This window comes from Parambassis ranga, chromosome 12, assembly GCF_900634625.1.
Source record: "Parambassis ranga chromosome 12, fParRan2.1, whole genome shotgun sequence".
NCBI classification, from domain to species: domain Eukaryota; kingdom Metazoa; phylum Chordata; class Actinopteri; family Ambassidae; genus Parambassis; species Parambassis ranga.
In genome coordinates this window covers 13,021,608-13,037,426 of record NC_041032.1, presented here as the reverse complement: position 1 = coordinate 13,037,426, position 15,819 = coordinate 13,021,608, and the positions used below count along the sequence as shown (strand labels likewise).

At 42.2% G+C, this 15,819-nt stretch overlaps 2 protein-coding genes and 2 non-coding genes across 4 annotated transcripts; all 4 read left to right on the top strand.

Moving 5' to 3' along the window:
• The first annotated feature begins 559 nt into the window (after positions 1–559).
• Positions 560–2,790, top strand: rpl37 (ribosomal protein L37). The gene is made up of 4 exons (XM_028417910.1): positions 560–653; positions 1,403–1,538; positions 1,745–1,829; positions 2,678–2,790. The coding sequence occupies exons 1-4, from the start codon at positions 651–653 to the stop codon at positions 2,745–2,747; spliced, it is 294 nt and encodes a 97-aa protein (XP_028273711.1). The 5' UTR covers positions 560–650; the 3' UTR covers positions 2,748–2,790.
• Positions 1,249–1,328, top strand: LOC114444268 (small nucleolar RNA SNORD72). Its single transcript, XR_003671544.1, has one exon. It is a non-coding gene; the product is annotated as a small nucleolar RNA SNORD72 (small nucleolar RNA).
• Positions 2,212–2,291, top strand: LOC114444267 (small nucleolar RNA SNORD72). The gene has a single exon (XR_003671543.1). It is a non-coding gene; the product is annotated as a small nucleolar RNA SNORD72 (small nucleolar RNA).
• A 1,920-nt stretch (positions 2,791–4,710) lies between the features above and the next one.
• pdcl (phosducin-like) lies at positions 4,711–14,319 on the top strand. The gene is made up of 14 exons (XM_028418519.1): positions 4,711–4,918; positions 5,042–5,125; positions 6,939–7,055; positions 8,139–8,279; positions 8,364–8,507; positions 8,798–8,979; positions 9,058–9,141; positions 9,216–9,462; positions 9,555–9,841; positions 10,025–10,172; positions 10,378–10,737; positions 12,609–12,791; positions 12,888–13,069; positions 13,294–14,319. The coding sequence occupies exons 1-14, from the start codon at positions 4,912–4,914 to the stop codon at positions 13,855–13,857; spliced, it is 2,730 nt and encodes a 909-aa protein (XP_028274320.1). The 5' UTR covers positions 4,711–4,911; the 3' UTR covers positions 13,858–14,319.
• The last annotated feature ends 1,500 nt before the right edge of the window (positions 14,320–15,819 follow it).

The window sequence follows — 15,819 nt, the reverse complement described above, 5'->3', positions numbered from 1 at the left end:
TAGTATCAAATACACACAGCAGTACTGGCGTGAAGGCTTGAAAGTAGGCTAGTTTTCTATTTCAGTACTGCCCCCTTGTGTGGATTTATGCACCAATTACTGCAATAAATTTAGCTGGAGTCAGTTAATTAAGCTTATTTGGTTGGTATAGCAACATGGAAGCCTCTTCTGCCTCAGTGCAGCAAAACAGGAGTACTGGTTCAAACACATTTTAAGCTCATAGTGCCTTTATTTTTTTTACATGTTGTGATATAGTTCAATGTATCAGATTTTTTTTAGGAAGCAACACCCATATTTTTTCAATCAAATCTTCAATCAAATTTTTCTATAAACACCTGAATTGTTCAAAAAATAATGTTACACTGTTGTGAAAATACAGATTTGAATTAAAAAAAACAATAACACACATAGAGATGTTGAATTAAAATTAAATCTCAACCACAGATAATCTTTTTAATACACCCAATTTAAGTTTAAGGGAACTATATATAAATAACTATATCAATTTCACCTCTCATTTATGATTTTTGGTGCCATTATTAACGCTTCGCGGGGACACATTTGTGTGTAACACAGGAGGCAGCACGGATGTAATTTGACGCGACGCAAAACCCTCTTCCGGCCTCTTTTCCCTTAGCCACTGGACGAAAATGGTAAGAAGCAACCCCGGCAGAAAGAAATCTCTTAACATCTGCTTTAAGTGTGGTTTATTTGATAAAGCGTTTTGGTGTTTCTCTGTCGGATAATCATCGTTGCCACTTAGATGAATTATTTTTAAGATGGAGCTTTATTTTAATAAAATTGACGTTGATCATGTCTCACCCATCCTGCATCTATTAGCTGCTGTTAGCATAGAAGTCCCGCGTATCAAACGTGGCTTTCTTAGGCAAGGACGTACCGTACAACGTCAGCTTTACCGAAAACGCTTTCTGTTAAACGTTTAATTTACGAGACTAAACTTATATATGTTATATAGCATGTAAGCGTATTCGTTAGCCAAACGGCTAGCTAGATTTCCCCGTAGCATGTAGCATAGCTGACCGGTCTCTCCATGTATTGACTGTTAACTGTAGCACAGTGTGCTAATTCTGCATTTTGGGTTATGTAACTGAGTATTTATAAAGATTTGTTTGCGGTGCTGTCAACAGCAGGCATCTGAGTAATTCTGCTAAATGAAACAACAAGGTTGTTTGTTGCTGCATCCCTCACATGCAGCATGAAGCAGTGTTAGCCACCACCTGAGCTCAAGTCTTGTCAGTGATGTTTCAAAACACAAATGTCTGAACAAATGACTTACTGTGATTCATTCTTTTTAGCTGAGACAAGACTACCAGGGCCATAATGTAGACTGCATGCGTATTTGTCAGTTTTTTTTTTTAATTCTTGATTTCTCGCCACTCAGACCAAGGGAACATCATCTTTTGGTAAGCGCCGGAACAAGACGCACACCCTGTGCCGTCGCTGTGGGTCCAAAGCTTACCACCTGCAGAAGTCCTCCTGCGGCAAGTGTGGCTACCCTGAGAAGCGCAAGAGAAAGTGTAAGTGTCTCAAAGTGATGTTTTCATTGCAGGGCACTGTCCTTAGTTTTAAATTATTCCATTGGAAGGAATTCGAAGGCTTTGAAGTAAATACAATAACAAAAGTGTCTGGGTAGTTTAATAGTCTACAGTTAAATAATAATGCTAGGATGATGTTTGGTAGTGCTGATGTGACTGCGCAGGTTTTCACAATATTTGCTTTGCAGACAACTGGAGCGCTAAGGCCAAGAGGAGGAACACCACTGGAACTGGCCGTCTGAGACACCTGAAGGTCGTCTACCGCAGATTCAGGTGAGATATGCTAATGTGAAATACTCGGCTATGACCATAGATGGGCCTCTTGTTACGTCGTTCTGCAAAGAGAACATGCAAGCTGATTATATGATAGTGTAATTATCAGTGTTGTTGGTTGTGGTTTGTGTACGCACAAATATTTTCAACAAGTGTTTACGTCAACTAAAGATGTCATTGCTGAAGTACTTAAAGGATATTTGAAGTGAAAACGCTGAACTCTAAATCTTTTTGCCAGGATACTATAAACACACTGCTCTGAACTAAATGTGCCTGGTAATATGAGCCACTGATAATGCAGTTGGGCCCAAACTAGAAGATTTTTTTTGTAACCTGCTGAGGTTATTGCAGTAACCAGCCTGTTATCCTGACTTGTCAACGTTGCTTACCAGTGATGGTTTTAAAAAAAATGTCTGAACAAATGATCTCACTGTGATATCAGCATATTCTCTGAGGTAAGCTTCATTGCAAGGCAAGGATCAGTCCAGGTACTGCCCAGGCTAGCTTTGTATTAAACATCTAAGTAGCCCTGAATCATAATTCATTGAAAATGCCCATTAACTCCATTTTTCATTGCTATTTCCTCTGAATGACATTTTCACTGAAAGCACTGTAAACATTATAACTTTCTGTGACTTGCTGTTTATTCATCTGTGTAAACAAGCTCAGTAGAAATATTTATAGTTTAGAATTAGTCATCAAGTTTCTACCAGGCCAGTTTGATAACCAGCCTTTAACTGACAGCATTACGTTAAAGATCCAAGATGTGTGTGTTTTTGTGACTTTTCTGTAGGATTATCTCTGAGTCACATACATCAGCATCATTTTGTTTTTCTTTTATTTCCCAGGAATGGTTTCCGGGAAGGTACCACCCCCAAGCCCAGACGTGCTGCAGTGGCAGCCTCCAGCTCATCCTAAAAGACACATTTTTGGTTAAATAAATGTGACGTTAAAAACAGGAGTTTCAGTTGTATTTCTTGATCTTTTAATCATCTATCTCTCAAAGACAAATGCCATGATTTATATTGTCAACAAGATAAAATACTCAGTGATGTTATTTCTGCTTCGTTCATTTGTATAAACCTGCAGTAAAAAAGTTTGGGATGTTCTGTTGAAAGGAAGAAGCCAAACCTGAAATAAAAGGTTTTCAGAAGATTCTGTGTTGGAAGATGTTCTGGTTTAAATATGAGCTGTATATTATAAATTCAGTTCTCACACATTTGAAGGCCCTCTTACTAATAACGCTATTATACAAAAGTGCTCATAACAGTTTTACTGGCAATGATAACTTTCCTGCTGTGTAGCAGTGGGAAGGTTTATATTAGGAATATGTTTTTGTCTAGCTTGTGATGCAAATATGTTTTTAGACCAAAGCATCTGAGTGCTTAACCATTCATTGAAGCCAACAGCTGAACAGCAAAATGCATAAACACACAAGCAGTGAAATATAAGTTGTATATGAGCAGCTTCTGTGTTAGCTCATGAACATACCGGTACCTTCATTTAGTGCAGCTGGAGGATAAATGATCTTCTGTGGCTTCAAAACGTCCCCAACAACAAAACTAGTCTAAATATTTATCAGAAGCCAAACAATGATGAGATTTCTCAGATGATGCCTGCAAGAGAGTTCGTTTACAAATTTGTCATAAGATTTAATTTTAGTGTTACACAGACGAGTGAAGAAAACCAGCAGTCAGCGGTGGTGGTCGTGTCAAAGTTCACGTTGATCACCTTCCCACTAACAGAGATTTGATATCTGCATCATAAGATGTGGGTGTGAAATACCACAGAAAATACTCGGAGGTTTTTAGCACCGTGTTTTCTTTTCATTCCAGTATTGTGTATAAACAAATATTTTATCTGTGTGAGCATCTGGAAAGCTATTCAGCAGCAGAGGGAGTGTGGCTTCACTCAGATAAACCTGGACGGTTTTTCTCAACATTCCTGTTGATACTGAAGCAGGGTTTCTCCTGTAATACTCCACCTTTCTGAGACCGCTGTGCTGGTTTGATGCAGTTCTCACATGCATGTCCACAGCTCGTCTCTTTAATTTTCTATATTAATAAGTTGGCTACAAGCGAAGAAAAAAAAACATGTAACAGCAATAAGTCCTTTAATTCCTTCAAAGTGATGGTAGCACCAGGTGCAGCAGAGGCTCCCAGGCCTCCCTGTTCACACAGCAGGCTGTGTACGAGAGTCATCTACAGGGAGAACTGCCCATTACACACTCAGATGTTCTCATATAAATGGAAATCAGATCGTGTCTGAGAGGCACTTTAGTCACTTCCCCTGACCTTTCCAGGTTTCCATGATGCCTCCATTATGTGCAGACATTATATTGCACTGATCATCAGAGGATGGATCATTTTATATTTGAGAAATCGATCAGTTATTAATAAACAAATGAGAACAAAATAATTCATAATTTGGACTATTACTCATTTGGAGTCAAAACCTCAGCTTACTTACCTTGGTATGTAACCACTTTTAAAAATGAAGGCTTAACTGTCATATTAATTATGTATTGTGGAGGTTGATTATACGTTTCTCCATGCAAACAAGCCATGTGGAGGTATGATTAATATTAGCTGGCTGCACTTCATTTAATTGTGACTCAACAATTCCTGTAAGTCTCTAGCATCAGTTCAGTGAGTTTCAACTGTAACTACAACATTTCACACAAAAAATAAAATAATTAACATAAACCACATGCAGACCACTTAATACATTTATATAATTGTTGTCTTGTGTTTATTTGTTGTATCACATCCTGCAGCCAGCAGGAGGCAATAGAGAACTGAAAACTCTGGACTTGGCAGAAGTCCCCGTCCCACTTTCCCTTTTCCCATCTGATGGAAGGTGAAAGCTGCAGTGCGGCGGGGCTGCAGCATTCACACACAGGAGTCAACCTGTTGAACAGACCGGTCCTCTCGCTGTCATCGTCTCTGTGGGTGAGTGTCAACAGCTGCAGCTCCTCTTCTCAGCTCTGAAGCAACGTGTGTTACCTGCAGGAGGATTAATGCACTTTTTCCCTGTTGTTTTCTGAATTGGAATGAAATTCTCCTGAAGTGAGGCTGCTGTAATGAGAAGTAAGTAAGTCTGCCTGATTGTAGCCCCTGTTTGTGCCTCTCATTCGTGGGGGTGGGGTGGAGCGCAGGCTGGGACCATGACTGCTTTGTTTTCAATCTGTCTGACACAAACTGTGGTTGAAGCCTCTGTCCTAGGATCGGTGTGTGCTCTTCTCTTGCTGTTGCGGGAGCCTGTGTGCCGCGGTGATGAGGTTACCTCCAGCACAGGTAGGTCACTTTGAACCTGTAAGTAGTCATGTCAGGTGTGTGTTGTACTCACTAATCCCTGTGGTTTTTTATCATGGCATACTAAGCAGACATTCCTGTAACCTTGATAAGAAAGACAGGCCCTGGCAGGCTGGCTCCTGGTACATGACATCATTTGTTAGTATAAAAGCCTATTAGGGGTCATGCATACCACTTTATCTTACTTCTAAAGCTCACCGTAAGATGAAAAAAAAACAGTATGGGGGGTCCTGAGGTTGGAGTTTTCACGTGCACCCACCTCTTTCCTTTAAATTAAAGCTGAAGAATCAGTGCATTATTATCTTTAGTTCCCTTAGAGATAGTTTATTTTATAACTCAGCACTATTTTTTTAGAATGGTTGTAGGTTAGTTTTTCTTGTGCTGAAGACCCCTGAACAGATTTTTCCTGCCTGACCTGTGCAGCTAGTCCCACCCACCCCTTTTTACACACATCAGGCATCTTGCCCTGAGGCGAAATGTATCAGCTGTGACACCTACCTCACCCTGATCATCCTGATTTCAGCTTTTATGCAGCGCCAAGTTGCAGCAGCAGTCTGGTATTCAAAACGAGTTAGTGTCCCCGTACACTGTTGACTCAGTCTCACAGATCCTTTCCTAAAAGTTTAAATGCTGTAGATAAGGTCTGTGTAGTTTACATAGCTGTGAGTGTGCTCTAGGGAAACAAAAGGACGGGAAGATTGCAGGCATGTCTCCGCATGTGCTGGGGGACGGAAACATACCTTCTGTGAACCGTGATGGGTTTCTTCAGAGGAGCATGGATGATCTCCACAGCTTATCAAACATCTGCAGTGTTGTACTCTGACTTTATCCAAGAAATGATCTTGTTGTTATCCAAGATAAACCCTGCAGTGCAGGAATGTCTAATATCTCTTCATCTGTCATCACAGCTTGACTTTACAGCCTTCATTTTCGGAAACCCTGAAACTAGCATGTTGAGGCATGACTGCTGTCTTGTCATTAGACACCCCTCCTCCTCCTCCTCCTCCTCCTCCTCCTCCTGCTCTGAAGGAACAAAGGCCCTTATCTGTTTGTTCCCAAACTGTGAACAACTAGAAATATACTGACAAAAGCTCAATGATGCAACTCATAGACTGAGTAGGGTAGCTAGCTTAGCATAAAGACTGTACCCAGCTGCTTGCCCATAAAAAGTTCACATTAAGTTCATACAAAAACTGCTCATCCTTTTATGTCTTAAGATTAAGATTGTTGTGGAGAGGGTGGGAGGGATTGTCCATGATTGACAGCAGTTTAGCCAGCACTCTTTCCCTCGCCGCCTCCTCCAGGTTGGCAAACTTAAAGCCAACAACAGCCCCTGCCTTTTTGATGAGTTTGTCCAGTCTGTTGGCATCCTTTGCTTTAATGCCTGATCCCCAGCACACCACAGCAAAGAAGATGGTGCGCGCCATGACAGACTGGTAGAACATGTGGAGCATCCTGCTGCATACATTGAAGAACTGTTAGACTGTTTATTGGTCGTGACAGTTGCCAGGTAACCAGAAGCGACTGTCACTGTGGCTGGTTTGGAAAAGACCTGGAGTGCAAGAACATGTGGAAAACAGCAGATTGTTGCTAAAACAAACAAAATGTAAAAGTGTGAATTTCAGGTCTATGTCGAGCTAACATGCAGCTGGCTGCAGATTTACACAGATCTGTCTGGCGCAAAGTAGAAAAGCGCAGAGGTTTAAGATCTTTGATGGTTGAGATCTTCTACAAGAGTTCCTGTAATGTGCACCAATTGGTGTTTTACATGAGTTTCTCTTCTGGTTTTCCACAGTGAACCCATGCTGTTACTTCCCCTGTCAGCACTTGGGTGTGTGTGTTCGCTACAGCGAGGACAAGTATGAGTGTGACTGCACTCGCACCGGCTACTATGGAGAAAACTGCACAGTCCGTAAGTCCAGGCGTCTTTAACTTCTCCTCATCCCCTCCTCCTTTATTTGCACTTTTCAAAGATTCAAGATTGAAAGATTTATTTTCAATTCACTCTATGTGTGGAATATACAGATACAGATCTGTGTTGTGCCTTCTTGTTTTGAGGAATTTGAAAGAAGAAAAAAAACAGAGGGGGTCAGACAGACCAGGGAGAGGGTCAGACAGGTTATGAAACTGTTTCATGTTGTTGTTGTTAAACCAGGAAATAGTGCAACATAGCTCCTGGCCCACAGAAGTAAAATGTCTTGCCCAGACCCAAATATTTGTAAAAACAGCTTGTAAGAACAGCTGGATCCGGGCTGTCTCTGCTCATATCTTGTGACTGAACCACCTACTGCCTCTGCTGGCCTGCTTCTCAAAGAATCCTCATAGTCAGTGGCTGACAGTTGCGTAATCCAGATGAAGACGATGGAAAGACAACCAAAGGCACACAGGAAAACTGGGATTGAGTGATAACACATATTTTCATTTCTTACATAAGGTTTGACAGATAAAGACGCGGGGCTCTAGGGTCAGCTGTAAATTTTCTTTATGGAGCCCCAGGCTACTAGTCTTACATTCCTTAGCCAATGATGTGTGCATGTTTATTTCTGCTGTAATCTTTTGGCATTTTAAGATTAAGATTAAGATTAAGATTAAGATTTATAGGGATTAACTCACATTTGGAGCCAGCTTCGAGGGGTCATTTGTGGAACTGCACTTCTGCTTTGTCTTCATTTCTCAGCTTAGTAGTTTGCCACATGTATAATTTAACATGTCTTAAAGCTGACGCACAGTGAGCCTGCAGTTTTTGAGCATGGGAGCAGCCTCGCCATTGGAGCTGGAATTTTCCTTCTAGTTTAACTCCTCTTGGTGAAATGAAAGAATCCAGAGATGTGGGTGTTCAGAGGTCTAAACCCTGGCTGTGAAAGCAAGACATAGCTTGCACAGAGTCCAGTTTTATGACATAATTGCTATGTGGAGTGATTTCCACTCTAAAACCCCCAGCTGCCCCCCACTGCCAATAAAAAAACAAAAGTTGCTTTTTTTGTGTGGTCTCCAGCCGAGTTCTGGACCCGGGCACGTCAGTTCCTCAAGCCCCGTCCAGATGTGGTGCATTACATTCTCACCCATTTCCAGTGGCTGTGGGACATCATCAACTGCACCTTCCTACGGGACGTCCTCATGCGGCTGGTTTTAACAGGTTCAGGCACTTCCTCCTCCAAAGAACTCATTCAGCTCTTTGTTGTGTTCACTAGTATCTGATTACACCTTTTTTCTTCAACAGTGAGATCCAATTTAATACCCCACCCTCCAACCTACAACTCAAAATATGGCTACCTCAGCTGGGAATCCTACTATAATCTTAGCTACTACACCAGGGTCCTGCCACCAGTGCCGGAGGACTGTCCAACACCTATGGGAGTCAAAGGTTAGCATGAACCCTTCTTTTAACCTCAGGACAAATGTTTCTTCTAAAACACAATGAAAAATGACTTTTGTACTTGGTGTCTTTGAAACACTGGATCAGATCCAGATAAAGCTGCAGTCACACGCCTGCACTGTAATGACCTTGAAGACTTCAGAGGCGCAGTGTGATGTGTTAACTGTATCAGTGCTGTTTTCATTGACGCACTGCTTCGGTATTATGACTCGAGGTGTGGCATATCTGTGTTTTTTTTTTCCCCTTTGTGTCATGTCGGATGTGCTGTTTCTGTTCAGGCAAGGCAGGCCTGCCTGACCCTGAGCTGCTGGTGGAGAGGCTTCTGAAGAGAAGGACGTTCAGACCTGACCCCCAAGGGACCAACCTCATGTTCGCCTTCTTTGCGCAGCACTTCACCCACCAGTTCTTTAAGACCTACAACCGCATGGGCCTGGGATACACTAAGGCTTTAGCACATGGGGTTAGTACAGAGCTTTACAGGTGATGGTTATTGTTACCATTGGAAGGAGCCATTTTTTTTATCCTGTGCTTCATACAGGTGGATGCAGGGCACATTTATGGAGACAATCTGAAACGTCAGCTGAATCTCAGACTTCTCAAAAATGGAAAACTCAAATATCAGGTACGACATGTTGTTTAGGGTTAAACAAACATAAACATGCAGCTGTCCTTATTCACTCCCCCGCCTCCCACCAGTTGATCAATGGAGAGATGTACCCTCCCACTGTTGCCAATGCAGCTGTGAAGATGAGCTACCCTCCAGGCACTCCCAAAGAGAATCAGCTAGCGATCGGACAGGAAGTGTTTGGACTTCTTCCTGGTTTGGGTCTGTACGCTACGCTGTGGCTGAGGGAGCACAACCGAGTGTGTGACATCCTGAAAGCGGAACATCCCACCTGGGATGATGAACAGCTTTTCCAGACCACGCGGCTCATCATCATCGGTGATCTGGACACACTCCGCTGTCCTGTTTTTTTAAACTGTTGAGTTGTGTGTGTCAGTGTGTTATTCTGATCTGTTTTGTGTTTCTCTCAGGTGAGACAATACGTATAGTGATCGAGGACTATGTGCAGCACCTCAGTGGATACTTGCTGCGGCTGAAGTTTGATCCCACCCTGCTGTTTAACTCTCAGTTCCAGTACGGAAACCGCATCGCTCTGGAATTCAGCCAGCTCTACCACTGGCACCCACTGATGCCTGACAGCTTTTTTATAAATGGGGATGAGCTGGCATACACACAGTTCATTTTCAACACATCCGTCCTCACACACTATGGGGTAGAGAAGCTGGTAGATGCCTTCACTCGGCAAGCCGCCGGCCAGGTAACACACCAGAGAGGCCCCCCCCCTCTCCCACACACACACACACATTTACAAATTCATGTACTAGTTTCTTCAGGTTGTTGCAAGCACGTCAAACTGCATTCCTCGATGACACCGAGTTAACCTGCACACGGATGTAACAAAACTATAATCAATATTTAGTTCCATGTCTTTGTCCTGCAGATCGGTGGAGGCTACAACATCAATGCTGTTGTGACCAAAGTAGCTGTGGGGACAATAAAAGAGTCCCGACAGCTCCGCCTGCAGCCTTTCAACGAGTACAGAAAGCGTTTTAACCTCGAGCCATACACATCATTCAGACAGTTTACAGGTGAGATCTGTTCGCTGCCCACACAACATGAAGTGATTTACAGTTTTTACATGTTTGTGTGAATGGCTGAACGCACATTCTTGGAATAAATGCCATCTGCTCTGCTTCCTAAAGACTATTCTCCAAGTCAGTTCCAATCGTGTAATGTCAATAAAAAGACATGAGTGCTGCAGTACTGATACTTTTTAATTGTTGTATTTTACAGATAATGAGGAGATAGCTCGAGAGCTTGAAGAGTTCTACGGCGACATTGACGCTCTTGAATTTTATCCAGGGTTGATGTTAGAGAAAACACGAGCAGGTGCCATATTTGGAGAGAGCATGGTAGAGATGGGTGCACCTTTCTCCCTTAAAGGCCTCCTGGGAAACCCTATATGCTCTCCAGAATACTGGAAGCCCAGCACCTTTGGAGGAAAAGTCGGCTTTGACATAGTGAACACAGCCTCACTGAAGAAGCTAGTCTGTCTGAACACCAGGACGTGTCCTCATGTGGCATTTAATGTACCAGCAAAGGAGAAATCCCAACCGGGCAATGATGGCAGTAAAGTACAGACTGATGAGCTATGACAGCAGTTGGTGTATGTAACAAAGGTGGCTGCTAAAAATGTTAAAATGTTTAAAAAAAAGAACCTTGTTTGAACAGCACTGGAGAAAAACAGAACTATCAAAGTCACATGTGATTCTTGTTAAATGTGTCAGCTGAAGTACTATCAAAATGTATGTTTACACTGTCTTGTAATAAAGGAATTACTGTCTGTACATTTATTTTTGAGAGGTTACTGCAATGCAATATACACGCTTACTGAAATAAAACTACAGACACACAGTTGGTTATTGTAGACTCTGTACTGGCCATTGTTCTGTACCTCTTGTGAGTATTTCCCGCATGTTCTTTCCTTGCATCCTGTGTTTCCTTTGGCTTCAAGACTGAATTCTGACTCAGCTGAAAAGACTCAGCCAATAGCTACAACCTGTGTAGGTTTTTTTCCACAAGTTTCACAGTGAGGCGTAAAACCACACCAATCTCGAGGTTACCTCGTAGCTTAGAAGTGTTATAAAGTAGGCTATATAGTATAATATATATTAGATATTATTAATATATATTAGTATATATAGCCCATATATAGGATTATTCATGGTCATAAAAAACAATAATCTGAGGACATCTTTTGTCAAGATCTGTGCTATGCTAAGCTATTTCCTGCACCTTTAGTGAAAATATTTAAAAGAAAGGAGAAAACCATAAAGTTAAAGTAACTTTAACTTGACACATGTGGTGCTGCCCGCGTTGGATACAGCCACAGCACTAGTAAGCATGGACCATAGTACATTTTATGGTTTTATTGCACTCTAGTGGTGCAAGTGAAAACTGCACAGAAACACTTCCGGCATCTTCACCACAGATTCCATACGTAACAGTTGTTGCATTTAAGTGCGCTCCGTAAAGTCCCGTTTCCCTGCGAGTTTATCACACTGTCGCATATTGATAACTTAGAACGTCAAAAAATATATATGTTTTCTTCTAGAATGTCCACGTCTTATTCATATGTTGAATCAAGTTAAATATCTATTTACTGTTTTTTTTAATAGTGGCGGCATCACCGTTTATTTAGAATCTATCACGGGTCTTGTGGGAGTGGCTTGCGGAGGCTAAACTAGCAGCAGATTAGCAGGGGAGCGAACAGTGGGAGCTGGTGACATTTTACGTGGCAGCAAGTGATAAAATTAAGGTAAGCAACCAAATAATTTACAGTAAATTATATATTGTACAATATATTAAATGGCCGTCGACTTGAATGCAGCGTCATATCTCCTAATTGATACAGGAAGTCACCGTAAGAACACTAGCTAACTTGCTCAGTTGGCTAAAGCTAACCTAGCTCACTTTCTAATCGCACCTGCTGTGTCGGCCTGTGTCCTACTTGCATAAACAAGCTAATTGGATTCTCTAATTCCTTTGGTATCAATCCACCTGAGGAAACGACAGTGACACCCAAGAACCGTCTCCTAACGACAGGTAGCTGTGTTAGCTAACATCGCCGGAGATCTGTTTTGTTAATATGTCATGCGTGTAGGCCATCGCTCCGTGCTCATGTTTACATGCATCGGATACTTTTTACACCAAGAACAAAGAAAAGAACTGCTGCACACTGTGTGAGGGATTTGTCTACCCTCATGTCTTTCCATCTGTGCCCATAGGCAGACTTATATACGGATCAGTGCATCATAAAAGGTCCCTCAGCCTATGTTTAAAACTGGCACACTTACCATAAGCTGTGTATATGTCCTATTTTAAACATAAGCGCTTTCTGTCTGACCTGTGACAGCTTGGGTGGCTCTCACTCTGGCAGGATTATTGTTATTCAGTGCTTAATCAAACACAATGCAGGGTTTATGTTATAGTGGTGTTGTGTGTTTTATGCTTCCCACAGTGAGGCGTTGCCATGACTACTTTGGATGACAAGATACTTGGGGAGAAGCTGCAGTACTACTACAGCAGCAGCGAAGATGAGGGCAGTGACAATGAGGACGAAGATGGGGAGGGCAAGACCATACGGGATGCCAGTGTCAATGAACCTGAGATAGACTACAGTGCAGACGGGACCGCTGTCAACACAGGTACCATAAATACAGATGCACACACTGGTATAAACAAATATGTAACATAACAATATAAAAATAATTACTATAATGACAGTGGATATTCTATCTCAGGACCAAAGGGTGTGATCAATGACTGGAGGAAGTACAAGCAGCTAGAGGTGGAGCAGAAACAGGAGCAGAAGAATGAGATGGAAAGGCTGATCAAGAAGCTATCAATGACCTGCCGCTCCGACCTCGACCTGGAAAAAGACAAAGAGAAACAGAAAGAGCTCCAGGAAAAACTCAAAGGCAAAGTATGTTGAATGGCAAATAAAAAATACTGTAAACTGGGAAATAAAAGACCCTCTTCTATTGTTTATACCTCCTGGCAGTACACGAGCGACTGACTTCTTAATGTGGATTATTTCGAGTATTTGCTAACCTAAACAAGATGTTTCCTTACTGTATATTTAATAGTTTGAAATATGATGATACCCAAATGCATAATTGTGTATTTTCTTCTGTGTCTGCTTCACAGATGACCATGCAGGAGTACAACATGCTCCAAGAAGGACAGGATGATGAAGACTTCCTGCAGCATTACCGTATGCAGCGCATTGAAGAGATGCGGCGGCAGCTCTGCCGTGGCAAACGCTTTGAACAAGTCCATGAGCTCACCAGTGGAGAGGACTTCCTTGAAGCTCTAGATAAAGAGGATAAAAGCACGTTGGTTATGATCCACATCTACGAGCCAGAAGTCCCGGGCTGCGAGGCCATGCGCGGCAGCCTGATGTGTCTTGCTCAGGAGTACCCACTGGTCAAGTTCTGCAGTGTACGCAGCTCAGCCATCAGCACCAGCGCACTGTTCAGAGACAGTGCACTGCCTGCTCTGCTCGTTTACAAAGGAGGGGACCTGATCGGCAACTTTGTGCGGCTCACAGACCAGCTCGGGGAAGACTTCTTCGCTGTCGACGTGGAGGCTCTGCTGCAGGAGTATGGCCTGCTGCCCGAGAAGCCGCCCATTGTCACAAAGACGGTACGCAATGGAGCCATTATACAGACCACTGTGAGTGACGAGGACTCTGACCTTGACATAGACTAGAGCCATAATACCTATAATGCTTTATATGCTTGGGAAATGTATATGCATTCTGCATGGAGTATAGATGATTTATATGTATGTGGACCCCCTGTAGTGATGAAGGACTGAGCCAGGACCGATATGTTACCACTCACAATGCAACATACAACCAGCATTGAACCAAAAGTAAAGGCACATGCAGACACATCATCATATCATTCCATAGAGAACATTATTAGGAGTAAATACTAATGTGATTGCCATGATATACATAAGTTGAGCTGTGACTGTAAACTATTTATTTGTTGTGTTAGGAAACATTTCCTTGTTTTGTGTTTGTTTTTTTTCTCCACTGTATTCTGTGCATTTCACTCTGCAGGATATAAAACCTTCTGTCCAAACTGACCTTTAGTTAATTTTATAACTTTTATATGTGCTGTACCATTTCAGATAGCGGGAACAATAAACTGCAAAGTGTTTGGACTCATTGCATGTCCAGTTTTTATTTATCACAGTTATACAAGGAAAGCTGAGACCACAGTAATCAATATTTTTGGCTAAAGTACTGACACCGGTTATCAACAGTTCCTCTTAGCTTTACAGACCAGTTAATCCTCTGCCCTGTTAACCCTGATGACAGATGGATATACATACAAGGTACAAACAGCGAACCCACAATGTCGGAAATAAACTACAATTTTAGAAATTTCTTTTAGCAGAACAAAAACCTGATCATAAATATATATAAATTAATAAAGTTTTAATGTTTGCTTTTTCAAAGTCAACAAGTCAATTTAGTAGCTGAATTTCTCATAATTGTAATTATAGAAACACTTGATGGTCTAATACAGATTGGTAGGTCAACTCTTCCAATCCTGTCGGCTCAATAACTCACTCTGACCAGTAAAAGCCAGAGCAAGGGGGATGGGACTGATCACTGTCAGCACCCAGCGTCAATATCAGCACCCAATGTTCAGATTAAATTACACAACACAATTGTCCTCCCTGACCATGATACACACAGGGGCTAATGTAGCCTACAGACAGCTCATCAGCAGCAGGGTGAGGCATGATAACACCAGCAGCAAGAGGGCTGTTTCTTCATGAAGGGGAGTAGAAGAGTTGTGCAGGTCATGTCCACAAAAGACGTGTTCCAGCAGTAGATGTGTTTCTGCATTGATGTCTGCAGGGAAAGGAGAAAATCAGCCACATTATTACCTTACGCAGGGGAGAATGCAGGTCTGTGAGGTCACTGAAACATACCGTGTTCTGACCATTCATCCAGCAGATGCTGAACCTCCTCACTGTGGTGGTCATGGTTGTCATGGTGGTCTGGCTCTGTATTAAAAAAACACACACACACAGACTGGATAAGTTCATATTTCCTGCAGCTTGTGGTTAATGCATGAAAAAGATAAATGATAAAAAGTGGGTGGATCAAATGCAAAGACAATAAAGTCATAGTAATAATGCTGAGCTTGAATGAAGGCAGCAGGGGGAGGATTAAAATGACACAACACAAACAAAGGAAACAGCTGTTTTGACCTTGAAAGGTGCTCCTGGCTCACATAATACATCCTATATCCAGTATTCATTTTTGCCAGTTCATGCATTTACTTTGTCCATATCAGGGAATATTTAATACAATCATTTTGTACTTTAAAAGTAGAAGAAATGAACTAAATCATGAGGCTGGACTTCATATTCTTAGCTGAGGTTTTTTAAAATATGCAAAACAGGATGAATGGCAAGCTGTCCTTGTATTTACACTAATGAGTACCATTTGAGTGATGCCACAGCATCCGTTTGAGCTCCCTGAGGGCCTGGGTGAGGTTCTCCAGCTGGTCATGAAGGTGGATATTCTCCTCTATCAGAGCATGGATTGTATCCTGTAGTTCAAAGCACTGACTTTCCAGTACAAGCAGAGTCAGGGGCACGAAGAGAAGGTTCGGTCCTCTCATAGCGACTGCCTGCACACAGCCT

What these genes read in the sequence shown, in the direction of transcription:
- pdcl (XM_028418519.1), top strand. An exon ending in CATGCGGCTGGTTTTAACAG is followed by an intron (nt 8,280 to 8,363) that starts GTTCAGGCACTT and finishes TTTCTTCAACAG; the next exon opens with TGAGATCCAATTTAATACCC. An exon ending in CTAAGGCTTTAGCACATGGG is followed by an intron (nt 8,980 to 9,057) that starts GTTAGTACAGAG and finishes TGCTTCATACAG; the next exon opens with GTGGATGCAGGGCACATTTA.
- rpl37 (XM_028417910.1), top strand. An exon ending in TGAGAAGCGCAAGAGAAAGT is followed by an intron (nt 1,539 to 1,744) that starts GTAAGTGTCTCA and finishes TTTGCTTTGCAG; the next exon opens with ACAACTGGAGCGCTAAGGCC. An exon ending in GTCGTCTACCGCAGATTCAG is followed by an intron (nt 1,830 to 2,677) that starts GTGAGATATGCT and finishes TTTATTTCCCAG; the next exon opens with GAATGGTTTCCGGGAAGGTA.